The sequence below is a fragment of the Bipolaris sorokiniana genome (genome assembly GCF_000338995.1).
Source record: "Bipolaris sorokiniana ND90Pr unplaced genomic scaffold COCSAscaffold_20, whole genome shotgun sequence".
Classification (NCBI taxonomy): domain Eukaryota; kingdom Fungi; phylum Ascomycota; class Dothideomycetes; order Pleosporales; family Pleosporaceae; genus Bipolaris; species Bipolaris sorokiniana.
Genome location: NW_006911914.1, coordinates 86,356 through 109,164, shown reverse-complemented (window position 1 = coordinate 109,164; position 22,809 = coordinate 86,356). Strand labels below are relative to the sequence as shown.

The 22,809-nt window shown below is 54.1% G+C and overlaps 6 protein-coding genes across 6 annotated transcripts; 4 read left to right on the top strand and 2 right to left on the bottom strand.

Annotated features, from left to right (window-relative positions):
- Positions 1 to 69: 69 nt before the first annotated feature.
- COCSADRAFT_129558 (uncharacterized protein) lies at positions 70 to 3,085 on the top strand. The gene is made up of 3 exons (XM_007707660.1): positions 70 to 240; positions 317 to 1,887; positions 1,941 to 3,085. The coding sequence occupies exons 1-3, from the start codon at positions 135 to 137 to the stop codon at positions 3,075 to 3,077; spliced, it is 2,814 nt and encodes a 937-aa protein (XP_007705850.1). The 5' UTR covers positions 70 to 134; the 3' UTR covers positions 3,078 to 3,085.
- A 1,301-nt stretch (positions 3,086 to 4,386) lies between these two features.
- Positions 4,387 to 5,492, bottom strand: COCSADRAFT_103927 (uncharacterized protein; the record flags this gene model as incomplete). Its single annotated transcript, XM_007707659.1, has 2 exons — positions 4,387 to 5,340; positions 5,403 to 5,492. The coding sequence occupies 2 exons, from the start codon at positions 5,490 to 5,492 to the stop codon at positions 4,387 to 4,389; spliced, it is 1,044 nt and encodes a 347-aa protein (XP_007705849.1).
- A 323-nt stretch (positions 5,493 to 5,815) lies between these two features.
- On the top strand, positions 5,816 to 7,426 carry COCSADRAFT_41887 (uncharacterized protein). Its single transcript, XM_007707611.1, has one exon. It carries the CDS (start codon positions 5,834 to 5,836, stop codon positions 7,310 to 7,312), a length of 1,479 nt encoding a protein of 492 aa, XP_007705801.1. The 5' UTR covers positions 5,816 to 5,833; the 3' UTR covers positions 7,313 to 7,426.
- A 3,796-nt stretch (positions 7,427 to 11,222) lies between these two features.
- COCSADRAFT_278734 (uncharacterized protein) lies at positions 11,223 to 11,949 on the bottom strand. Its single transcript, XM_007707658.1, has one exon. The coding sequence runs from the start codon at positions 11,688 to 11,690 to the stop codon at positions 11,298 to 11,300; it is 393 nt and encodes a 130-aa protein (XP_007705848.1). The 5' UTR covers positions 11,691 to 11,949; the 3' UTR covers positions 11,223 to 11,297.
- Positions 11,950 to 13,450: 1,501 nt separating this feature from the next.
- COCSADRAFT_103669 (uncharacterized protein) lies at positions 13,451 to 13,822 on the top strand (the record flags this gene model as incomplete). Its single annotated transcript, XM_007707657.1, has 1 exon — positions 13,451 to 13,822. The coding sequence occupies one exon, from the start codon at positions 13,451 to 13,453 to the stop codon at positions 13,820 to 13,822; it is 372 nt and encodes a 123-aa protein (XP_007705847.1).
- Positions 13,823 to 16,219: 2,397 nt separating this feature from the next.
- Positions 16,220 to 22,259, top strand: COCSADRAFT_278717 (uncharacterized protein). The gene is made up of 6 exons (XM_007707656.1): positions 16,220 to 16,349; positions 16,521 to 16,943; positions 17,006 to 17,129; positions 17,189 to 17,500; positions 17,554 to 18,416; positions 18,469 to 22,259. Exons 2-6 carry the CDS (start codon positions 16,535 to 16,537, stop codon positions 21,780 to 21,782), a joined length of 5,022 nt encoding a protein of 1,673 aa, XP_007705846.1. The 5' UTR covers positions 16,220 to 16,349; positions 16,521 to 16,534; the 3' UTR covers positions 21,783 to 22,259.
- The last annotated feature ends 550 nt before the right edge of the window (positions 22,260 to 22,809 follow it).

Here is a 22,809-nt window from a genome sequence, read left to right as displayed (position 1 = left end):
AGCGCATGCGTGTGCTTCGCTCCAGCCTTGGACCCCACAAGCGACTGCTCGAAGTCGTCAGGCTGAGGCCGAGGAGATGCTGTGCCGCAGACCATCACCGCATACTCTGTCACGGTATACACCACTAATCATGCATGCTCTTCTACAGAGATGCTATGGCCTCTACGACATCTAACACAGCGTTTGGCAACGCATACAAGAGCGTCCAAGCTAACAACATCAACGGCTCTGTCCATATTGGTACGTCGCGGGACCGTCCGAGGGTCGTTAAGCCGTCTGGTAGACATGGCACGCGCTAAGCAGACACGTCAAATAGGACTTGAGAACACACTCGACCGTCTCCCACGCGCCGAAGATGCGCCCTTCAACTCATACGCTAAGCAGCACGAGCCTATATGCCTCCCTAACACGCGCGTCGACCTATTACAAGAGATATATAGCTGGGCGGATGGGCAAGACGAGCGGTGCATCTTCTGGCTGAGCGGTCTGGCGGGCACAGGCAAGTCGACAATCGCGCGGACGGTGGCGCGCAGCTACTACGACAAGCAGCGTTTAGCGGCCAGCTTCTTCTTCTCGCGCGGCGGCGGCGACGTAGGCCACGAAGGCAAGTTTGTGACGAGCCTTGCGGTGCAGCTTGCGCGTAATGTGCCAGTATTAAAGCAGCACATTAGCGACGCAGTTGTAGAGCGCGACGACATTGCTAGCCAGTCTCTGCGCGACCAGTGGCAGCATCTCGTTCTCCGCCCGCTGTCGAAGCTGCACGAGCCAGAAGCAGGGCAAAGAAGATACATCATAGTCATCGATGCGCTCGACGAGTGTGATAACGACAGCAACATCCGCATTATTGTGCAGCTGCTGGCTAAGGCTCGATCACTAACGAAGGTCCGGGTGCGGGTATTGCTAACAAGCAGGCCAGAGGTGCCGATCCGACATGGGTTCCGCCAGGTTCCTGAGGCGGAGCACCAGGACGTTGTGCTGCACAACATATCGCGGTCTATTATTGACTGTGACATAGCCCTCTTCCTAGAACACAATCTCCAGCTTATCGCACAGGAGCGTTGTCTGTGCGCCGGCTGGCCAGGTGCAGAGATCGTTGTGCAGCTGGTCCAGAGTGCAGGCGGCCTCTTTATCTGGGCTGCAACAGCATGTCGCTTTATCCAAGAAGGGAAACGGTTCGCAGCAAAGAGACTAGAGACAATCTTATGCAATAGAGACGCTACCTCTATCGCCCCAGAGAGGCACCTTAACGAGATCTACACTACAGTGCTAAAGAACTCAATCCAAGACTATGCAGACGAAGAAAAAGAGGAGCAATGTAGAGCACTCCGATACATTGTTGGCAGCATAGCAGTGCTGTTCTCTCCTCTCTCTGCACAGTCTCTAGATCAGCTACTTGACGTTGTAGAAGGGGTTCGGCTAACACTAGAAGATCTCCACGCGATTCTCGACATCCCAAACAATAGAAACCGGCCAGTCCAACTGCACCATCCATCGTTCCGCGACTTCCTACTCGATAGCAAGAGATGCGGCGACGACAGGTTCTATGTAGACGAGAAGAGCACCCATAAGAAGCTAGCGCATTGCTGCCTTAAGCTTATGTCTACGCCTAGTGGCCTTCGACAGGATATGTGCAATCTCTCAGATCCTAGAGTTTTACGGAGAGAGATCGACGAAGAGACAATTCATCGCAACCTGCCACCAGAGCTGCAGTACGCGTGCCGCTACTGGGTCGATCATCTCGAGCGCAGCGGGCGCAGTATTAAAGACGGAGACACTACCCACTGCTTCCTTAAGAAACACCTTCTTCACTGGCTGGAGGCTATGAGCCTGCTCCACGAAACGAGTCTATGCGTGCGACTACTAGCGAGGCTGCAGGCTCTAGCGACGGTAGAGCATTCCTATCCAAGAAATTATCGTGTTTTATGCTGACCTAAGTATAGCCGTCTAATAGTGTCGTTGCTAAGTTCCTCCACGATGCCGTCCGATTTGTGCTGCGATTCGTACCAATACTGGCTAAGGCCCCCCTCCAGATATATTCATCAGCCCTTCTCTTCTCGCCCGAGTCAAGCGTTGTGCGGAAGGTGTTTATTGAACAGGTACCACAGGCAGTGAGAGTGATTTCTGGGAGAGATGCAGAGTGGGACGCATGCCGGAGTGTGCTGGAGGGCCATTCACATCCGGTCAACGCGGTAGTGTTCTCGCCAGACGGACAGCTAGTCGCCTCAGCATCTAGGGACAGCACAGTGCGGTTATGGGAGACAGCGACGGGCCAGTGTTGCAGCGTGCTGGAGGGCCATTCACGTCGGGTCAACGCGGTGGTGTTCTCGCCAGACGGGCAGCTAGTCGCCTCAGCATCCAACGACAGGACAGTGCGGGTGTGGGAGACAGCGACAGGCCAGTGCCGCAGCGTGCTGGAGGGCCATTCAGATTCGGTCAAGGCGGTAGTGCTCTCGCCAGACGGGCAGCTAGTCGCCTCAGTATCTGACGACAGGACAGTGTGGTTGTGGGAGACAGCGACAGGCCAGTGTCGCAGCGTGCTGGAGGGCCATTCAGATTCGGTCAACGCGGTAGTGTTCTCGCCAGACGGACAGCTAGTCGCCTCAGCATCTGACGACAGGACAGTGCGGGTGTGGGAGACAGCGACAGGCCAGTGCCGCAGCGTGCTGGAGGGCCATTCAAGTTGGGTCAAGGCGGTAGTGCTCTCGCCAGACGGACAGCTAGTCGCCTCAGCATCCAACGACAGGACAGTGCGGGTGTGGGAGACAGCGACAGGCCGCTGTCGCAGCGTGCTAGAAGATCAGCCTTCACCTATCTTTCACATCGCATTTTCGCCAGATGGCCTGATCCTCTACACAGACAAAGGGGATATCCCCCTACCGTTAGATCTTATGGTTGTTGTATCCGCCCTTTTAGCCCAAGAACTGCTATATGCTGCAGTAGATGGAGAATGGGTATTGCGTCAAACACGGCGGTTTCTATGGCTTCCTCCTCAGTATCGGAACTGCGTCACGGCAGTGTATGGGCACATGATGTGTCTAGGGTGCTATTTAGGGCGTGTATCGTTTCTTAGCTTCTAGTAGAACGTAGTTATTCTATTACGAGTGGATAGACGCTATATGTGTACTAACTACTCTAAGCTAATTCCGACGCTGCTGTAGGACTATATATAAGCCTCTACCTTTACTACTATCCTCTCCTTAAACAGGCATGCGTGGAGTCTAGTGCGGCGTTTGAGCATATATTTAAGTAGTTATAAGCGAGTCATGCTTAGTCTTAGCCTTGGCCGCTAGTTAGGTAGCTCTATTAAAATAACACTCGCGTAACAAGGGTCTAGTATTAGCGCAGGTAGAATACCGCTAAGCCGCTTATAGCATTTCTATACGGCCTGTAAGTAGCGCGCCTTAATTATCAATTCTGCTCTGTGTAACGGCGCAGGCAAGACTACTCGGATCAGTATCGGCGGTAGTGTCACTCAGAGGCATATGGGAGTGCGTGGGACATCAAACGAGCCTTGATTCGAATAGACACCTATAGGCCTTGTACGAAAGGATATCAAAAGTCTACAGAGCTAGCTACAGGGAGTGTCTCCTTATATACTTGTCTTAGTCGGATCCGAATCGGATCCAACTTCACAACGAGTGGTTAATAAAGAGGGCGGCGAATACTACCTCCGATCCGGCTCTGGGATTGGTCCGATACTTGGCGAAGTTGTAACGTCGTTACACTCTGTAGAGCAATAGACTTGCGTAACAGCACCGCAACCTAGAATACCGTAGTATCTCGCTTAGGATACACTATTTATTCGTCTTTGTATAGCTTAGCGAACTCTTAAATATATACGTTAAACCTTAAGCACGTCTAAGGCTGCCCGAGGCGGGGTTGTAGTATATACTGGTAGTGAGTTATAGTATTGCTAGCTAAGCAGGGACTTATAGGCGACGAGATAAAATGTAGAGAGAGCTCTAAGGCTAAGGACTCTATCCCGAGATTCTCTGCATCTCTCTGCTGCGTTTGGCTTTGTTGTGGTGGGAGCACTGCTGGCATGCCGCCACGCAGGGTTTTCCGCCACACGTGGAGGGATATTAGATCGGAATACATTTTCTTTTACGATATTGATGTAATTATGAACAACAACAACAACAACAACAACAACAACAACAACAACAACAACAACAACAACAACAACAGGCCCTAGATAATGATGAGTGCTTGAGGTCTGGGTAGAGATGGAATGCCATGTTGGCTAGGAAAGACACATTCTCCGGCTTGAAAAATCTTCAAGCAAGGAAACAAGTGAGACCGGTGTCATTTACTGATGCATCCAGCCCGTAAAAATATCACGCGCGCCACCATTTTCATCAATCGACATGGGCAAATTCTCATGTTTCATATTCCTAAATAGTATTTGCCACGTTCATATGCATAAAAGCTGACTGCCACCATGGGCACAACCTTGACATAACCAATCGTTAAGCCAACAAAAAAGCCCTTGTATCCTCTTTCAAGATAAATCCTTCTTGTCACTTCAGGCATGCTCAATCTATGGCCGTCACCAACGACACCACCGACTTGCATGCGCCGCCGGATTACTTCAAGCGGATACGAGACAGTCTGGGAGACGAAGCCAGCAATGCCGCCGGTGGTGAGCTCAGCCCAGTAGCGGAGCTGGGCGGGCTTATGCGTCGAAGTACTTGTTTCTTCGCGCGAGGTGTTGGGCAAGGTAGTGTAAGGGGCGAGTAGGGGTACACGCATCAAATCGGACATGAGGTCATGGGCGAGAAACGAGGCGCCGGCATAGGGTATCATGCCGAGCAGAGTAGGGGTGAAGCCGCGGAAGAAATTTGGGAGGCCGGAGCGTGGGGTGACGGTATCGACAAGGTGCGTGGCAGTTGCGGTGATTGGGTTTTCCGGCTGGTGGACGCGGGGGGCCCGCTCCGAGTAGATTTTGCGGACAATGGTGGCCAGGCTACTTCGTGCGTTCTCGTTGGTCTCAAAGGCCAGGCGCACGCGGATGACTTCGAGCGGGTATGTCAAAAAGACGCTCATCATGCCGGCTAAGCTGCCCGAGACAAAGCGGCGGACGGGCGTCTCCTGTGCCTTGTTCTTAATGACACGGGCGCGTATCTGCTCGTAGGCGAGAAACTTGACGCCTGCGTAGGGGAAGATGCGCAGAAGGGTGGCTGAGTGGCCCTTGAACAGACCTCGCACTCCGGCGGTGGCGTAGATGTCGCGTATGGCCTCTGGGAAGCCGGCCCAGGAGCCTGTGTATTTAGCAAACTGGGGGTTGCGCGTCTGAAATAGGATCTTGACGCGGTCGAGGGGGCCTACGACCGTCTTGGCCTGCCGTATGCACATTAGCAGATGCCATGGAGAGTTGAAGATACAGGGCCTGGGGAACATACCGCACATCCAGCGAAGCCACCCGCCAGCCCGCTCTTGATGACATATTCGGTGCTCTTCTTGTCCGTCTTCTTCTTTTCCTTGTTGTTCATATTCGTCTGCTCGTTCCTCGAGGGTGGTGGAGCGGCTTCATGGCTGGAAATGATGGAGGTTGCGCGGGAGGGTTGCGCGGCAGTCATTGTCATGATATTCGGCGTGTTTCCGTCATGGCGGAGGAGGTGCGTGGACATTCCAAACGGACGTGAATGGGCTACCGCGACATGAGGGGGTGTTTGTGGTCAAGGATAGGCAGGGCGTGATTAGTAGAAAAGCGGACGTGGTTGTGTGGTGTGCATGGTTTGGCCACGGCAATGACGTTGCCGAGGCTGCTCTGCTTCCTCCGGCCGCCCAGACACTCGACGCTCCACATCCGACCCGACGCTACCCATCGGATATGTTTTCCACACAACCACAACCACCACGCGCCTCTTCCACCGTGCAGTCGGCCCCTCACGTGCCAAACCCCGTCATCTTTCAGAATGCCAACGCCGACATCACTCTGGTGGACATACCGGCGTCTATCGTGGCAGCCCAAGGCGACCGCTCTGACGTCCTCTTGTCCACTGCGCCTTTAGAAGCGCCTATCCAGCTCAAACAAGACTACGAGCCCAAGATACAGAAAACACAGGCAAAATTGGCCAAAGCCCAGCATGGCGACAGCACGCAGCAGAATGAGCATGATTTGCAGTCCCTCTATCTTGACGATTCTGGGTATAAACTCCTTGTTGAGTATGCACTCGCCCAAATACGTGCACACGTTTCGGGGCCATGGTGCATGCGCCGTCAACTCATGACCCAGAGGTCTTTGTGTGCACAAGACGAGGCTATGGATATGGACGGCCCCACAGAAAAGAATCTGGAGTCGCGCATGCGAGAGTGGGCCTCATGGAGCCAAGCCAAACAAGACGACATGGCTTTCAATCTGCAGCAGATGATGGCTTCGCTCGGTGCAGCATCTGAGCCCGCAGATTCGGCTGCAGTCACAGACAAATTCATCTTGTCATACCGGCATGCACCTGAGATTGAAAGTAATACACAGGCCGCCGATACCGTCACCCAAGAGACACAGGCGCTGCCATGGACATGTACCTTTCACAATCCCAACCACCACTCACTCGAAGCCACAATCACTGACAGGACGTTGCAATCTGCTTCCCCGGCTCAAGACTATCGTTTCACCATCCCGCCGCGGGCCACCCTCTTTCTGAGCGACTCGACTGCCTCGGATGCCTTCCGTTCGTCGTTTCGTCGACTCACTGACGAGTATTCCCTTGCACGGCATTTTGACCTTGTACTACTAGATCCACCATGGCCCAATCGGTCGGCCAAGCGCAAAGGCGCCTACGAGCAGGTCGGAGGTATGCCGTACCTCAAGCGAATGCTACTCAATATGCATCTCGACATGTACCTGGAACACAATGCACTGGTGGGCGTTTGGGTCACCAACAAGCCATCGTTAAAGCATCATGTGCTCGGCGCTGGCGGTCTGTTTGAGGCGTGGAACGTGGGACTAATGGAAGAATGGATATGGATCAAGACGACGACCCAAGGCGAGCCCATGTTTGACATTGACAGCCCCATGCGCAAGCCCTACGAGATATTGCTGCTAGGTCGTGCAGCACCAAACTCGTGGACACGCATGGCACATGCGGCGGTGGTCAAGCGCAGAGTCATTGCCGCCGTGCCAGATGTACACTCACGCAAGCCCTGTCTCAAGTCCTTGCTCGAACCCTATTTGGTGGACCCAACAGACTACACTGCGCTCGAGGTGTTTTCTCGCTACCTAGTCAGTGGTTGGACATCATGGGGAAACGAGGTGCTCAAGTACAACTGGGACGGCTACTGGGTCAAGGCCGGAAGTGCAGAGAACTGAAGAGTATTCAGACTATAGAGTAGCAAATAGTCAATTCATTTTGGAGTGGAATTTTTTTTCCAGGTGTCAGTATCGGAGTACGTGTAATCTGAAAACACACACACGCATACATGCACATGTTTGCTTTATTTCGTCATTCTCCCTCTTTTTTTTTCTCGATCTTCACAGGGGCCCAACTCCATTATGACGAAACAGATCCAGGAAGGGGGACTTTTTTTCGTATGGTGTGGGCACTGTCGGGGGGGGGGGTTGTGGCAAAGCGAACACCCTGTTCTCACAGTCTCTCCCCACAGGTGGGTACGTGCCATGACTGTTTGACCGCCAGCCGCTGATGTTGTGCATCCGACCATGTCTGGAGTAATGGAGACGAAAAAGGACGTCATAGCGGGGACTGGGGAAGGTCTATCTCGGCCCATCTCACAGTTGCGGAGTAAATAGGGCCGAACAAAAGATAGGACAGGACGAGAAAGGAATGAGACGAGCGAATGAAGGAGTAACCCAGCAAAGATGGACATTGAAGGCCAAGAAAATTGCTGGAAGTGGATGTCCGGACTTCGGGGAGTTTTTTTCCTTCTTCTCTCCGAATCAATCCGGGGGCTGCTGCTATTCCTCACCCTATTGTAGTACCCGCTTGCATGTTCGGAGTATGTAGAGTTGAATAGTTGTGTACATGACGTCAGCGCCCCTCACTCTATCTCTTTCTCTCTTTTTCTCAATTATATCATCTCGTATTCAGAGTGCGCGACTGGTGATGAGGCGTGAGGAGAAAAGGAAACAACTGGAAAGAAGCCAGGGTTATACATAGTAGGAAACACGTAGACGTGTGCGACCACACATTCAGCTGCATGACATCACCTCATACTGTTATAGTACGTCGGGTGCGGGTGCCAGTACCCGGTTTCCCACTCTCTGTACTTTTTCCCCGGCAGCCAAGGAGTGAGAGACCCGATCTTCCCCGCAGCCACTCTTTACCGCCAAGAGATTGACTGCGCGTTATCGGACTTGTATGCATACATTCTTTTGTCCTGGGCGGGCGTGTGGGTAGCGAGAGATCGGTTAGCAAGAGGCGCAACGTCCATGCGGACCATGGCGGACAAGATGCAGGAAAATACACATCTAAGTATGTGGAGCAGAGGATGAATACTAGTCCAGTCTAGGGCATGCTGAGCCCTCTATTTCTCGGGTATTACCCAGGAGTGAAAAGAAGAAAGGAAAATGCTGTCTTACCCAAGCGCACGCGCAGATGACTGATAATTGCAAACATGGGCTCTGCGGAATCCCTTGTTTTTTCGTGGAACTTGCCCTATTCAGCGCACAGGCTTACGTGCAGGGTTGACAACAAAGACAAGGCAAACAAAGGTGCTGATATGTAAGTATGACTCCTCGTACCCCCTCCCACTGTTGAACACCACGATACTACTCATCGTGCCCACGCATCACCTGGATGCTTACTCCCTAGCAATGACACATCATCCCTCAACAGTCGAGGCCACCAGGATCGGAGAATCATATCCTGAATCTAGTGTGTGTTTGTGTTTCATCGTTTATGCGCCACAAGCGGGAATGCCGCAGACCGCATGCTGCTGCTGCTGCTGCTGCTGCTGCTGTTGCCGCCCCGACTAATGCATTACACAACTGCATGCTGCATGCCTTGCCTTGACCTTGCATTTCGAGATAACAAAAAACATGGCGGTGACTCACCGCTCCCAGTCCTTCCCGCTGCGGGCCTAATCGAGCACTCAATTTTTTTCTTGACATCTTTTCGATCTTGTTTTTTGATATGTTGAGACTATGTTTTGGGAACAGGCTTGCATGTATGCAATCGATCGATCAATCGATCCTTGGGGGAGTTTGGCTGTATTGTTTTTTCCCTCCCGATGAGCCGGTGCTGCGATACTTTGCTTCTTTTCATGGGGGCGGCAGAGGAAGAGGGGTTCGCTTTGTCGCAAGATGCAAAGCCAAGCATATTTGTTCTGCTGATACACACTTACACTGGTTCATGGTGAGGGATGCATGTGTGGGTGGGGGTTGCTGACTGTCAGTCGTCGTCTCATTGATGGTTTGAGAGGCAACAAATACCCCGCCATCTAGTATGCAGTAAGATTCCGGCTGCGAGTGAACTGCCTACCGCGGCAAAGACGACAAGTCAAAAATGGCATGTCGCAAAGCCGAGTGCGGAGAAAGTGACCGCCCGCACGGGTCGGCAGTGTTGGTAGCGAATGTTTTGCCGTGGCATTTAGTAGAAGCACTGCATCCGTACAGACTACCTGTGTGCACATGCTCGCTCACAGTGATAATTCTCCGTGTGCAGCAGCCACCGGATGAATGTCAAGGGCGGATAGTAGGTAGAGTGTAGGTGTAGAGTGTATGTGTATACGGCCTAGACTCCGCTCCGCCCGTTTGTTGTGCCACCATACAAACGCAGGGCAGCAGCGGCTGCCTATCAATGCCGTGGGCGGTTCTACTGCCCAGATAGGAAAGTAGATGAGCACCGCGTGGGGTTGCCATGAACAGAGAGGTTGGTTTCGCTCAAGGGCCGGATGATGTGCTTTCTTCTGGCGCGCAAAGGGATTTTTCCCTTCCTGTTTTTACGAAAGAAAAATTCCGAAATGAAATATGGTGCCCGAGCATTGTTGATTCAAGCTGGTCTCCACCCGAGCGGGCTGGATACGACACAGTACACCTAGTTAGTAGTATTCGAGTGCATCAAGACGAACAGCAGCGTGCAACCACAGCTCCACAGCCACAGCACCCGGCCGGTTTTCGCCAGTGGCTGTGGGCCAATCACTGCGCAGCCACATGAGTCGCAGCGTGCCCAACGAAAACTTGTCGGAAGAGGGAGAAGCAGGCCTTGCACGTGTGTCCACATCGGAGGCCGAGTTTTTCCCAGCCAGCGCGAAGAAAGTGACTTTTTGTCGGCCCACTTGTCCGCCTTCGATGAAAAGTTTCTAGGGCAGCAGCACGATGATGCACTCCGGTCCACTCGAGTGCACGTCTTTGTCGGCCGCCATGTGGGGATTCGACAGAAACTTCAAACACGGACTGCATGTTCTGCAGCACGGAGCCATGTCGGTGCAATTGCGACTGAGAGGGACAGGCAGCGTCATCGCATGCGCGAGGGGGAGAGCAAGGCAGAGAGGGGAGAGGGAGAGGCGACATGCCGCGGAAAAGTTACTTTGTTGGCTCATGACGCGGATGCTGGAGCTGGAGCTGGAGCTGGCTGGGGGAAGAAGGGTGCAGACCCTGCATTTGCTTGTGCTTTGGTTGTCGCGTCAGCGTCTGCATGTGGCTCCCGAAACTCGAAACTCGAAACGGAGCCATAGTCCCGCGGGATGACAGATGCAGAGAAGACGAGGCACAAGGTTTGGTTTGCCCTTTTGGCCGCACCTTCCAAACATAGACGCCGCACTACGCGCACCAGATGCGCCAGGTGTGGCAGGCAACGTGGCAGAAAGGCCAATCTACGGTACTGGTAGCAGTAGTGGTGGCTCTAGAATAACTTCAAGCCAGCGAACCAGTATTAGGTCCCAGAGCATCGCGATGGCGCAGCTTCTATCATGGCAATTTGGTATGTGTGTGTGTGTGCATGCAAGTATTTGTGGGCACTTGAGGCGAGGCGCACGACCGGCGTTCTAGCGGCGGTTCCATGGAAGAATGGAAGCGGAGCAGCTCTGAATGGAAGTGGAAGTGGAAGAACCATCCCCAGATCCGCACGGGCGCGCACGCACCGCAAGACGACCCCAAGTGCCACGCGCCGGATGCAGGCAAAACGGCTATAGTAACAGGCAGGCCGTGTCCGGGACAACCGTCGAGATGAAGGACGGGCCTTGTGGCATTGCGTCTGCACTACAGGCTGAATATAGCACAACAAGGCTGATGGCTGATGGCTGATGGCTACTCTCTGCTGGCTGCTGATTGAAACAAATGTTTTGAGCAAATGCTGTGGGTGACGCTAGGCGAAAAGGGGGGCCCCGTGGGCTGTGGGTCAGCCGTCCGCAGGTCTGCTACTACATACTACTACTAGTAGTACTACATGCACAGTACGACCACTACTACAGACTACAATATACTGTCCTCGGAGTATTGTGTCCCAACCCAGATTCCGGATCCGCATCAGCAGGGTGGCCACGGAGGGTTTCGCTGGGCCGGGCTTATTCCAGTGCAAGGGCAACTCGGCTGACCCCCCAGTCCCCAGTGAGTACTCATGGCGTGCATAGTGCCAGAGACACATGTCGGGCCGGCAAGTATTGTTCCACGGCGACTCGGTGGCAAGGTACATATATGAACATGGTGTAGTCTGGCAAAAAGGACCTGCCGACTCTACACCTATAGTATCTGCTAGTAGCAGTAGAGTGCACTTGCGCCTGGGTGTAGGCATTCTTGGTTCGCTGCGTGCTCGTGACAGGCCCCCGCAGGCTAGAGATGACGACCGACCATCTATCTATCCACTGGACCCTTTGATCGGCCATGCAACTGCATGTGATTGCGGCATCCAGGGAGGCCAAGTCGCAGGTCGCAGGCGTCAGCCGTGGCCCGTGAGACATGGAGAAGCTTTATCGAGGCCGAGTGTTTCGACATGTGTCTGCGTGGGTGGGTGGATGGGTGGCTAGCAGCTGGCACAACCAGCCGAGTCACCTACCGAAGCCAGCAGCCAGGGCGCCGCCCACGCATCTGAGTCACCAGGCGAGCGGGACGAGGTGGCATAGGACGGATTAAATTCATTGGCCTCTGTGCGCTCGCTCTCTTGGGCAGCAGCAGCAGCATGGCGCTCACACTCGCAGGGCGGAGAAGCGGACAGGCAGCCGGGGGCGTGCGCTTGTGCTTCCTTTTTGCCCATGCCAGAAGCCGGCGGGTGAAGGTAGCGGCGTGGGCGTGGGCGTGGGGAGTCAGTGTATACAAGGGCGTAGGGCAAAAAGGGTCTCCCTTCTTCTTCTGCCATGATCCCCGAGATGATCCTGTGTCTGGCCCCTTACTGTATGCGGCAAAACCACTAATCTTATCCGCATATGCTCTCGCGAGGAGCCGGGCGTGGCGTGCAGATGAGTCGTGGGCGCTGTTTCCGCTGTCACTGTCATACACACCCACACACATGCACCCCCCCTCGCTCGCCCCCATACCCATGTGTCCGCACAGGCGTGGTCAATAGGGAGGTTTTTCCTGGCCTTCTTTTTTTTTCTTGATTTTTTTTCTTCCTTCGGCTTTCTTCTGGCGTCGCAGGGCGGAGAGGGGTGGCACCCTCGGCTGGCGGGTTTGCATGTGCATGTGTGTCTGTGTGTGTGTCTGTGTGTGTTGTAGGCACCCGGGAGAGAACGGGGCAGACGGTAGCAGTAGCCGGAATTGGGCAGTGTTTGCAAAGGGGCGGTCTGAGCGGTCTGAGCGGTCTGAGCGGTCTGCGCAGCCGTGGTTCCGCCAACCACAGGCCTCGCCTTGCAAAGAGCGGTCGCTCACCGACTCGTGCCCCCAAACGCAAATCACACAATGCCCACTGCGCCCAGGGCCAGCCAGGCGTTTTCAACGCGGTCCGGAGCGAAGGCGCAATAAAGGAACAAACTCTCAGACGGGCAGATATATGGAACAAGCCTTCCGTCTTCCCCATGGCCAGACCGCCCTCTGATCTTCGCCCGCGACACTGCAAATTGCTTTGCCTGACTCGAACGCCTGACCCCTCCGTGTGTGTACTTAGATGCACATGTGTATGTGTAGGTAGAACCTGCGACATATAACAGCCCACACCGTCCCACCTGCACCCGCTCTGCTCTGCATCCTCCACCAACTACTACCTTGGGCCCCAGCTCGCCACATCGTACCCTTCCCATCTCACTCTCCGATACGAGGCCCGACGCTACCCTGTTAGTACCGGCAACCTTGTTTTGCCTATCCACATCGGCGTCATACATCATCAGCCCGCTTCCAAGCTTCCGTGCCCTCGGTCCAGTTGCCGGCACACGTTGCTTGACGAAAAAAATCACGAAAACCACAGTAACCACCTAGCGCCGAAAGTGCCCGCAAGTCTCTATATACACAGGACCCACCCCCCTTACACAATTCACCATCCAACAATCTACAATGCATTTCGATCCATCACCAGCCTCGTCGCCCTCAAAGTCCATCCCCATCAGCATCTCGCCAAGAAACAACATGTCGTCGCCTACCAGCTCCCTCTACAGCACCTACTCGACCGAGTCCTTTTCCACCCGAGGCTCTTCGTGTGCCTACCCATCATGGCCAACCGGTCCTTCGCTCGACCACCGCAGTCCGCCATCGTCTTACATTAGCGATGCAGACCTGTTTGGTGAGGACTTCGACGACGACCTTTCTTGCCCACTCCTCGAGGAGGCACCAGCACCGCCCCGTGTGCCCCCCATGGCCCAGGCCTTTCCCATTCTGCCTCCACTGTACGCGCAGAAGAAGCCCAAGAGCGAGCGCCGCCGCAGCAGCAGTGGCCGCAAGCAGCGCCGCACCTCCAAGCCCATGACTCCTATTGCAGAGTCACCCGAGCAGGTTGAATGAGCAACCATCACCATGACTTGCTGAGTGATAATCATTCTTATTATCCAAAGTCATCATGACTGCGCCCAGTCACGCCGCAGTTCTGGTGCATGTTTATCAGTCGGCTCTTGACAACCATTGACATCACACTTGCACGCGCACGCGCGCGCGTGCACATCGCGCTACCACCTGCGCCGCTCAGGTCACATGAGCCCCCATCACGTGCAGCCTCATCACCCTCGGCGGCTGCTACTACTACTACTAGGACGTACCGCCTGACGCGCGACAGGCGGTGCCTCCATCTCACACCGCCACAATTCTTGCCTAGTCGTCAAGGTTGTGGCAGTGCTCACATCCAGCCGCAGCCCATGCTGCGCCAATAGCAAAGTGCACACTGTGCATGCATGGCTCGACTGGCGCTCCGCCGGTTGCGACCGCAGTCGAGCCTCGTCGAATCACGACGGAAAGAGATGGAACAGGAAGATTCCAGCTCGCCACCGCATGTTTTGCATCTTATGCGCCAACGCCGGCTGGAGTTTATTCCTATCGAGGACAGGACCTTGGGAACCTTGGGACGCATAGCGAAGGAATTCGGGTATTTACATCCGGCGTTTTTGTTTTATTTTTGGCAGTGTTGTTGGAAGCACTTGTTCTGGATACCCCCACCCACCACCCCTGCGAGACGGGACTTGCGAGAGTTTGTTTGATTTTGAACTCTCGTGTGGCTTAGATTTCGCTTCACATTTTTCTTGATACCCCGCATACACCCACGCATACACGCTCGGCATGCACCCTTTATATAGCTTTATTTAGATACCACCCCCCACCCCATCCATAGTTGGACTTTGATCACGAATGAGAATTGATAACACTCTTACTACATATCTGAAGGTGCTTTGGAGTTGCGCGTGTTGAATCGACAAAGGTGCTGTGACGACATGTGATGGGGTTGTGACGAGGTGCTCTGCAAATTAGTAGTACTTATGGCATGCGATGGACCTTGTCCGTGTATGTATGTAAGTATCGATATATGTGTGCATACATGTACGTCAAGTGTGAAGAAGGATGCATAATGGACTACTAGCAGCAGACGCCAGCATGTGTGCCCGAATCAAGGCCGATTCCGCAATCGCATCAGGACACATCCAGCAAGTCGTAAACGGTGTGAGAAACGAAGTGATTCAGGTGTTGGAGCAATCATTGCCCGTTTGTCGCTGCCATTGATTCGACGGGTGCTGCACATCATCCCTCGCGGATCGGGGAAGCGGATCCGCGTATCAGATTGACCAAGCTTGGGCTCGCCAGTTGCAGCGTGGACTTGATTGCACGAAAACGACGTCGCGTCTGAATATAAGTATGTATGTATGCATGTATACATATGTATAGCCATGCATGGATTGTATCGGGTAGAGTGGGACAAGGAAGGCTGCAGCACGTTGTACATGGCTGCTTGCTGGTCGATGTGAGTACTCTATGTAGGTATACGAGCCGGTGGCATCCAAGGTCCAGGGCAGGTCGGAAGGACCATGGTACGGGGTGTCGGTGTGATATGTCTGTAAGTATGTGTGTATACATGCAGTTGTACTAGACAGTACCTGGGCAGATACAGATACAGCCACTGTTCAGGCACAGTGCCACCACCTCACATGGCCGTTCCCGAAGCACAGTGCGAGTGGGTGCTGTGGTGCAGTAGCTCGGGCGTACATATGCGAACCGTCGGGCAGCCGTGTATTGGGCCCCCTCCCTGGTGGCAGGGACGAGAGACGCACATGAACAGCAGAAATGAGAGTGCCCTGGCGCTACCGTCACCGCATTTTCAGAGTCATGAGAGGGCAGCGTCGTGGTTAGTAGTAGTAGTGTAAGTGTGCTTGTATGCTGGGTGGGCATCGAGTCGACGAGACGGGCAGGGCGGGATGGGCCCTTTCACGTGGGGGCGCTGGGGCGGTCGCTGATTGGGCAGGAGCGAGCGCGAAAGTGTGATGGTGGTGCGGCAGGCACATGGGCTGCTCGTCGTGCCTGCCTTGTCCAGCGCTGTGAGAGGCTGCCCGTCTAGTCCGCACAGGCTCGCCGGCGCCAACCTAACCACTAACGTCGCCCATCACCACCTTGGCTCCCAGGATGCTCTTCTCGACACACTCGACCTTTCACACCCGGCCGCGAATGAGGCGGCGTTGCCCCAGCTCCTTTGACGCCTCTCAAATACCCAATCGATGCTCTGCCGTCCTATTTCGAGCAAACATCTCGGCCTTCGCCTGCCCTAAGCGCCGTTACTGATAGCCGGGCCTCCTCGCGCATCAACTTGCACACTTTGTCTGCGCTTCCTGTCGCTTCCTCGTCGTCCTTTTTCGTCGCCCTCCTGAGCTTGCTGTGTCTCATCTGTCTGCCTTTTCTTCAGCTGCTCGTTTTGGCTCTGTTGCACAATTGCCCGCCACCCATCCATCCTTGCTCCATCACAACTACCAACCGAGGCGGGGCCAAGCGGTACCCTCCTCCAGACGCCGTGGAGCTGTCCGCGCATCGCCCGTCTAGCGCGCTCTTGCTCTCTGCAGTGAGTTGCAACTTGCCTCCTTCTCCTGCACGCTCCTCTTCCTACATTTGCGTTTCCCCCAGATCCTCCCCCATCTCTCTCGCTCTCTCTCTCTGCCTCTTTGCAACCGGAATGCGCTTCCTGCGCCCTGGCGGAACATACCCGACTAACCACCACCCGACCTCCGCACAGATCCAGCTCTCACCATGTCGACTGGATTGAGGCAGCGCGCCAACTCCAATTCTATGAAAAGCAATTCGGTCCACTCCAACGATGTCAAGCTCAAGCCCCCGACGCCCGGCCAGGACGAATTTGCTTTTGAGCCCTGTGCAGCCACAGGTTCGTTCCTACTCTACGCCCAGCGCAACGTAATCCTGTGCCTACACCACGATACCCTGGCTGTAGAAAGACGTTTCGAGAGACACCGTGAAGACGTCTCGTGGATATCTGTCGACACAACCAGTGAAAGAGGCGCGGGCCGATTGGTAGTGTCGTATGACGCCGGCTCCACCGCCATTGTGTGGGACCTATTCACGGGCGATGAAGTGGCTCGCTTTGCGTCATATGAGCAAATCCGGGTCGCAACCTGGATGAGAAACGGAAATGTTGCCTTTGGTGAGTCCTGGAGTGCAGTTGTTGCCGTGTAATCGGCGCCAAGGTGTTAACGAGCCAACCAGGAAATGCTCAGGGCAACATCATACTGTTTGAACCCTCAACATCCGAGCACCTCTCGGCAAGGACTATTTTCGACCCCATCACAGCACTCGCACCCGCCGCAGACTGCAGGACATTTGCCATTGGGTGCGTACCGAAAAGCTTTTGGTCCATCTCCTGAGCCCCTTTCCACTGACTTGCTTCAGCTACCTCAATGGATCCATACTGATTGCAACCCTGCAACCTTCCTTTACCATTCTTCACACCCTCACTACTCCTAGACACCCTTCACCCGTCGCGGGTCTGGCCTGGCATGGCTCATCATCCAAGCAAAAGTCGGAGATGCTGGCGGCCCAAACCTCAGATGGTGATCTCCGCGTGTGGAGTGTCCCCAAGGCACCTCATGCAGGCGACACTCCCTGTGTGATTCGCGTTCTCAACCAAAAGGAGCAACGGGAGCCTGGTCCCTGCTGGTTTGCCTGGTCAAAGAATGGCCGCATTGTGCAGTATACTGAGGGGTATGTATCACACTGCTCACTTGACCTTTCTGAGCTAACGACTGCCACTGCAGGCAAACCTGCGCCTGGGATGTTCGCACAAAGAGAGTATCCTACGAGACTGTACCCACGGCTGATGGCATTGCCGCCATTTGCAACTACGGACCCACTGCCACTCTCTTCACTATTGGACGCAACTCGAGTATCCAGCAATACGATCTCAACCCTAGCAATGGCCCAGCAACCATGGTCGCCAATGTTCAGCATGCACCCGCCAACACACCGCCATCCCCACCCATCTCCCTAGACGAGCAGAAGAAACAAATGGAAACCCCACTCACTGCGCTTCCCGCAAAGTCATTGCCAATAACGCTGTCCGAATCCGAGAGCAGCGCGGACGAGGGCGTAGTCATGTCGCCGCTCCAGAAGATTGCTCAAGAGATGGATCAGTTGGAAGAGGAGCGCCGCGATCGTGTTGGGCCCTTGAGCCCTGTTTCAAGTCGAGGCTCTCAGAGCTCGCGGTCATCTGGAAGCGGCCGCGCTCCACGTTACCGATATGACAGGCCTTCACAGGGCTCTCAACGCTCTACGCAGTCCAAGAGCTCTGGCGGCTCAGGAACCATTTTCTCTTCAGGTACATCTTCGCTCATGGGTACATCAACACGTGAGAGCGTGTCAATCCGGTCGTTATCATCGACCGCATCATCATCTCGTTATGCAACTTCAGGTCTACGAAAGGAAGTTCTCCGAAGCCCTGAAGAGGCTCAGAAAACCGAACACATGGACCTCTTTCCCTTTACTAAAGCCCGACTTGGCGATGTTCCCTTCCGCCCTTCAGACCTCGGACCGGAACGCACTCCGGACGACCTTCGACTCAACATGCTCAAAGTTGTCTTTGGCTGGGACAATGACATTGACGAGCTAGTACAGGATGAACGTAAGATTCCCTTCGCATCTTGTTACAGGCTTGAGCTGACAGTTTTCTTTAGTTGCACGTCACCCACCTGGCTCTGCTGCTGCTGTGCTCCTTTCCAAATGGTTGGGCGACCTCGGTGCTGACCTCATGGCATCCATGGTTGGTTCGGAGTCGATGACTTCTTCGGACTGGATGCTGTTGGCTCTGAGCAACATGGGTCAGGGTTCACAGAAAAAGGTCGGTGAGGCCTTTGTACAGCGCCTTCTCGAAAAGGGCGACATTCATCCTGCAGTCGCAATCTTCCTTGGGTTGGGAGAGCACAACGACGCCATCGAGGTGTACGTGTCTCGCAAATATTACATGGAGGCCATATTGCTCACATGCTTAACTTTTCCAACCGACTGGCAGAGACAATCGTACTTGGTCCGGAAATGGGGTGAGTATGCTGTCGCACACGGCAAGGCCGAGTTGGCTGTAAGATGCTTCTCGTGCATGGGCCTGGAAACCACCGAGCCCTGGTTCTCGCCCCGTGCTCAGGACGCTGTTTTCTCTGCACAGAAGCAAGCGTTACTCGGCTCACAATTGAGTCCACCTTTATCGCCACCAAGTGTCGGTAGCAGCAGAGTGGCGGCTAGGATGGCTTCGCTCAAGCTGGTCACAGACTTCACCCGTGGTCCACAACCCAAGCAAATTGTTCACGAAGAGGATGACAAAACTCCCATGAACGCAGGTGTCACCCCCATTGCAGAATCTGCTATCAGCCCCGCTGTTGGCAATCATGCTTGGATCGGACGCGCTGCTCGTGATGCCTCTCGAGAGCCTTCTTCAGCGCGGACTGCCACACCGGGTTCTTACGGTCGGAAGCGCTTTCCCTCACGATCTGACACTGGTAGAGGCACGACAAACAATCAGTCTCTCGCTTCGCTGGCTATTCCTGACCGCGGCCAACGCGGTGAATCTCATCCTAGGACTGCCGTTGACAATGTTGGTCGTGAAGCAGAAACCCTGCCATTTTCCACACGACGTGCAACAAGTGGCTCCAAAGATTTCGTATTGTCTGCAACAACCTTCAACCCCGAAAAGTCGAGCGATCACCTACCGTCTCCAGCGGTAGGCGTATTCGAAGTCTTGAAGGACAAGAGCAGCGATTCGCGTGCCAGCTCCAAGAGTAGAAACATCCAGGATCTCCATCTCGATATGAAGGAGACTGTTGTTATAGAGCAAGGTCCAGAGACAAGCTACACAAACAGACTGAGTCCTCCGTTGACCGGCGCAAGCATTAAGAGCGCAAAGGCACGCAGCATTGATCAATACATCAGCAGTCTTGAAGAGGCAAACCACTATGCCCAGAACCGCGCCAACTCAAGGAACGAAGATAGACCTGCTTCGCGCACCGCACGCACACGCAGTCGCAACCGTGAGGATTCACAGAACCGTGGACGCTCTGGTGTGCGTTACATTCACCCTGCAAAGCGCTCTCCTTCATCGCCTGTACCAATGTCTCCAGAGGATGCAGGCATCTACTCTTCTACCAAGAAAGAGGCTGGCACCAACACGGAAAACTTTGATGATGAGAGGTTCTACAAGATTGGCATTGCTTCTCCTGTAGTCACTGAATCAGTTGCCAGCACTCGTACTGCGAGAAGCCGAGTGCGTCACGGAGCGAGCAAAACCAGATCCTCTTCCAAGACAGCAGGACAACGCACAGAATCGCCTGAAGGGGCCGCACGCGCCCGCAGCAAGGGTGCCAGCCGAGCGTCAAGCCGTCGTCAAGCAGATTATCGCGGCCGGAGCGCCACACGTGGAGAGAATTCGCCTGTATCCCCTCAACCTATGCATCGGGAAGAATCTGAATCCTTCCTCGACCAAGAACTTGCTCGTCCGCGCCAAAGGAGCAGCAGCCGTCGCGCTGTGGAAGGTGTCACAAGCAGCCGTCGTGAGGCTTCTTCTGAGCGCCATGCACCACGCGACCGATCCATGAGCCGAAAGCCTACGCCAGTGCTGAGGGAGTCCAGTCGCACCCGAGTCCACACGCGAGACCCATCTCCTGAATCCCTGACTTCGGGACGGTCAGGCGCCTCACGCATGCGCCCCGGAGCCTTGTCGAAGAAGGCTTTGGCTGCTCGAGAGCTAGAGGAACGTAGGCTATCCCTCGCTCGACGACCCTCTGCTCCGATTATTCCACACCCTGGCGATCTTGCTTTCCGACCTGTCTCCCACGAGCGATCACATACCGACGACATGCTGAGCTCAGTGTCCATGTATCGAGATCCTATCCAGAGAAGCCAAACTGCGGACCCAGAGATTAGCAAAAGGTACTCGCCTACGAATCGAGCTGCGATTGGTCCAACCTCGACGACATCGGTGCCCATTGGCCTGCCAGCAAATCCACGTGCCATGCGCCACCCTCGATACATGACTGCTGATCCAAATGAAGAGGACATCCCTGCTGTGCCAAGTATCCCCAATGACATGCAGTTTGCCCAAGGTTCTCCACGTGCACAGGAAGACGACATCGGCCCTCTTCTTCCTGCAACAACGTTTGGACAGCCCATTTCACCTCAACGGTCAATGTCGGCTCCTCCACAGGATATGCAGTTGCCATCTAGCTCATACGTTTCTCCCACGTACCCCGTAGTTGGTCGACGCCCTTCTCTGGGCGGATCCCGCGGTCATGCTCGACAAAATACAATGCCCGAAGTTTTGCCTCCACCCAACTACAAGCGTCATAGCCCACCTCCGATTACAGCCAGCATTGCTGAGACCATTCATGAAAGTCAGGTTGTAGTTTTGGCTCCGGATGAGACGGCGCCCCCTCTGCTGTCTCAGCTTCAGCATTTGGCAACTCCACCTCCACCGCCTCCACCGCCACTAAACATTGGCGGTGTTGGCATGATCAACATTGCCATTGAGGGCAACAGCCCAGGAGAGAAGCCCATGGAAATATCACCTACAAATCCCTCAGCCTCTAGCTCCCCACATACTCACCGACGGGGACGCGGTAGTGTGAGCGAGAATCTTGGTATGACTTTCAAGCGGGTCACTGAACGCATGCGTAGCACTAGTCGCGGCCCTCAACGCGCAAAGTCGCCGCCAATGACCCGCGCTGAGGTATCTCCCTATGAGAGTGTGCCCGAGTTCTCCTTTCCACGCGGTCCAGGTGCCCGCTCTCCCCCTGCAGATGGCGGTTATTCTGATTCATACGTGAACCAAATCCCACCACCTCCACCACCTCCACCGCCCCACCCTCAGCCCATGGAGCAAGTCATACCTCCTTCAGAGAACAGTCAGCCTTTTTATAGGAATCCCAAGGAGCTTCGCGCCAATATGCCACCAGACACACTTCAAGCCGGTGTTTACCAAGGTGGCGAAACCCCCATGATTTAATCTTCGAGCCGGGTACAAGAAATTGCGCCCTTTTTCTTCACGCATCTTAATTGTACAATTGACACGACGGTATGACCAATTTGCATTCTTGCACTATCATTGACCTGTTTATGGCACAAGCATGTTGGGTTCTCCCGAGCAATGTCTTGTTGAGCGTATAGCATTTGTTTTTTTTGCTTCTATTTTTTTTCTCGAACACCATTAGCGGGAGGCCAAGTCTAACTTTTTGTTCTTTGTATTTACGTTCTCCTTCGTGTATTCAACCCCTTTTTTTCTCTCTCATTGTTTCGAGAATATCAAAAGAAGAACTATTTACGCTTCGCGGCGGGAAATGTTTTTTGTGTCGATTTGATACCCTTTCTTTCTTGCGAGTTGAGTTGGGGTACTGTAGTAGGTAGTAGGTATGTAGTAGGGTAGTCTAGTTGTTGGGGAGTCTTGAGTTTAGGGAGAAAAGGAAATTTGCAATTTTTTGATGAGTTTCAATTCTCGTGCTGTTATGCTATGATTCTTGTTGGTGATTAGCGAGGCCTTTCTCGCCAGGCATTTCTTCTCGCGTGTCATGTGCCACCAGGTGCGAAGTCTGATTGTGTTAATCTTGCCTGTTGTTCTTACTTGATGGTGCTGTGCCTCGCTCTGTTGAAATAGAGACTTGTCGTGATATTGGTGTCAAGTTGCATAGATCTTGTGCGACTTGTGGTTGAGCAGCGACTAATTGCCATCACACATGCCGCAAGTTGTTGCCGAAATGTCTGTTCCGAGCTCGTCCGCATTTCCATAACCTCCGTGGTGCAAAAGGGAAGCTTACACAGGAGACCAGAATGGGGGGGGGGGGGCTAATTCAAAACACTCGAAAGAGTGAGTACCCTGACTGAACCTTTCCTTGGTCTCTCCTTCCTGTACCGCCGTAGATAAAAAATCCTCCGTACCATGCAAACTTTGCTGGATGTTCCCGTCCAGGCGCGTAGATAATACTCTTCTGTTCTGGCTCTCTTTTTTTTCCCGTATCCCTTTCTTCTTCTATATATAG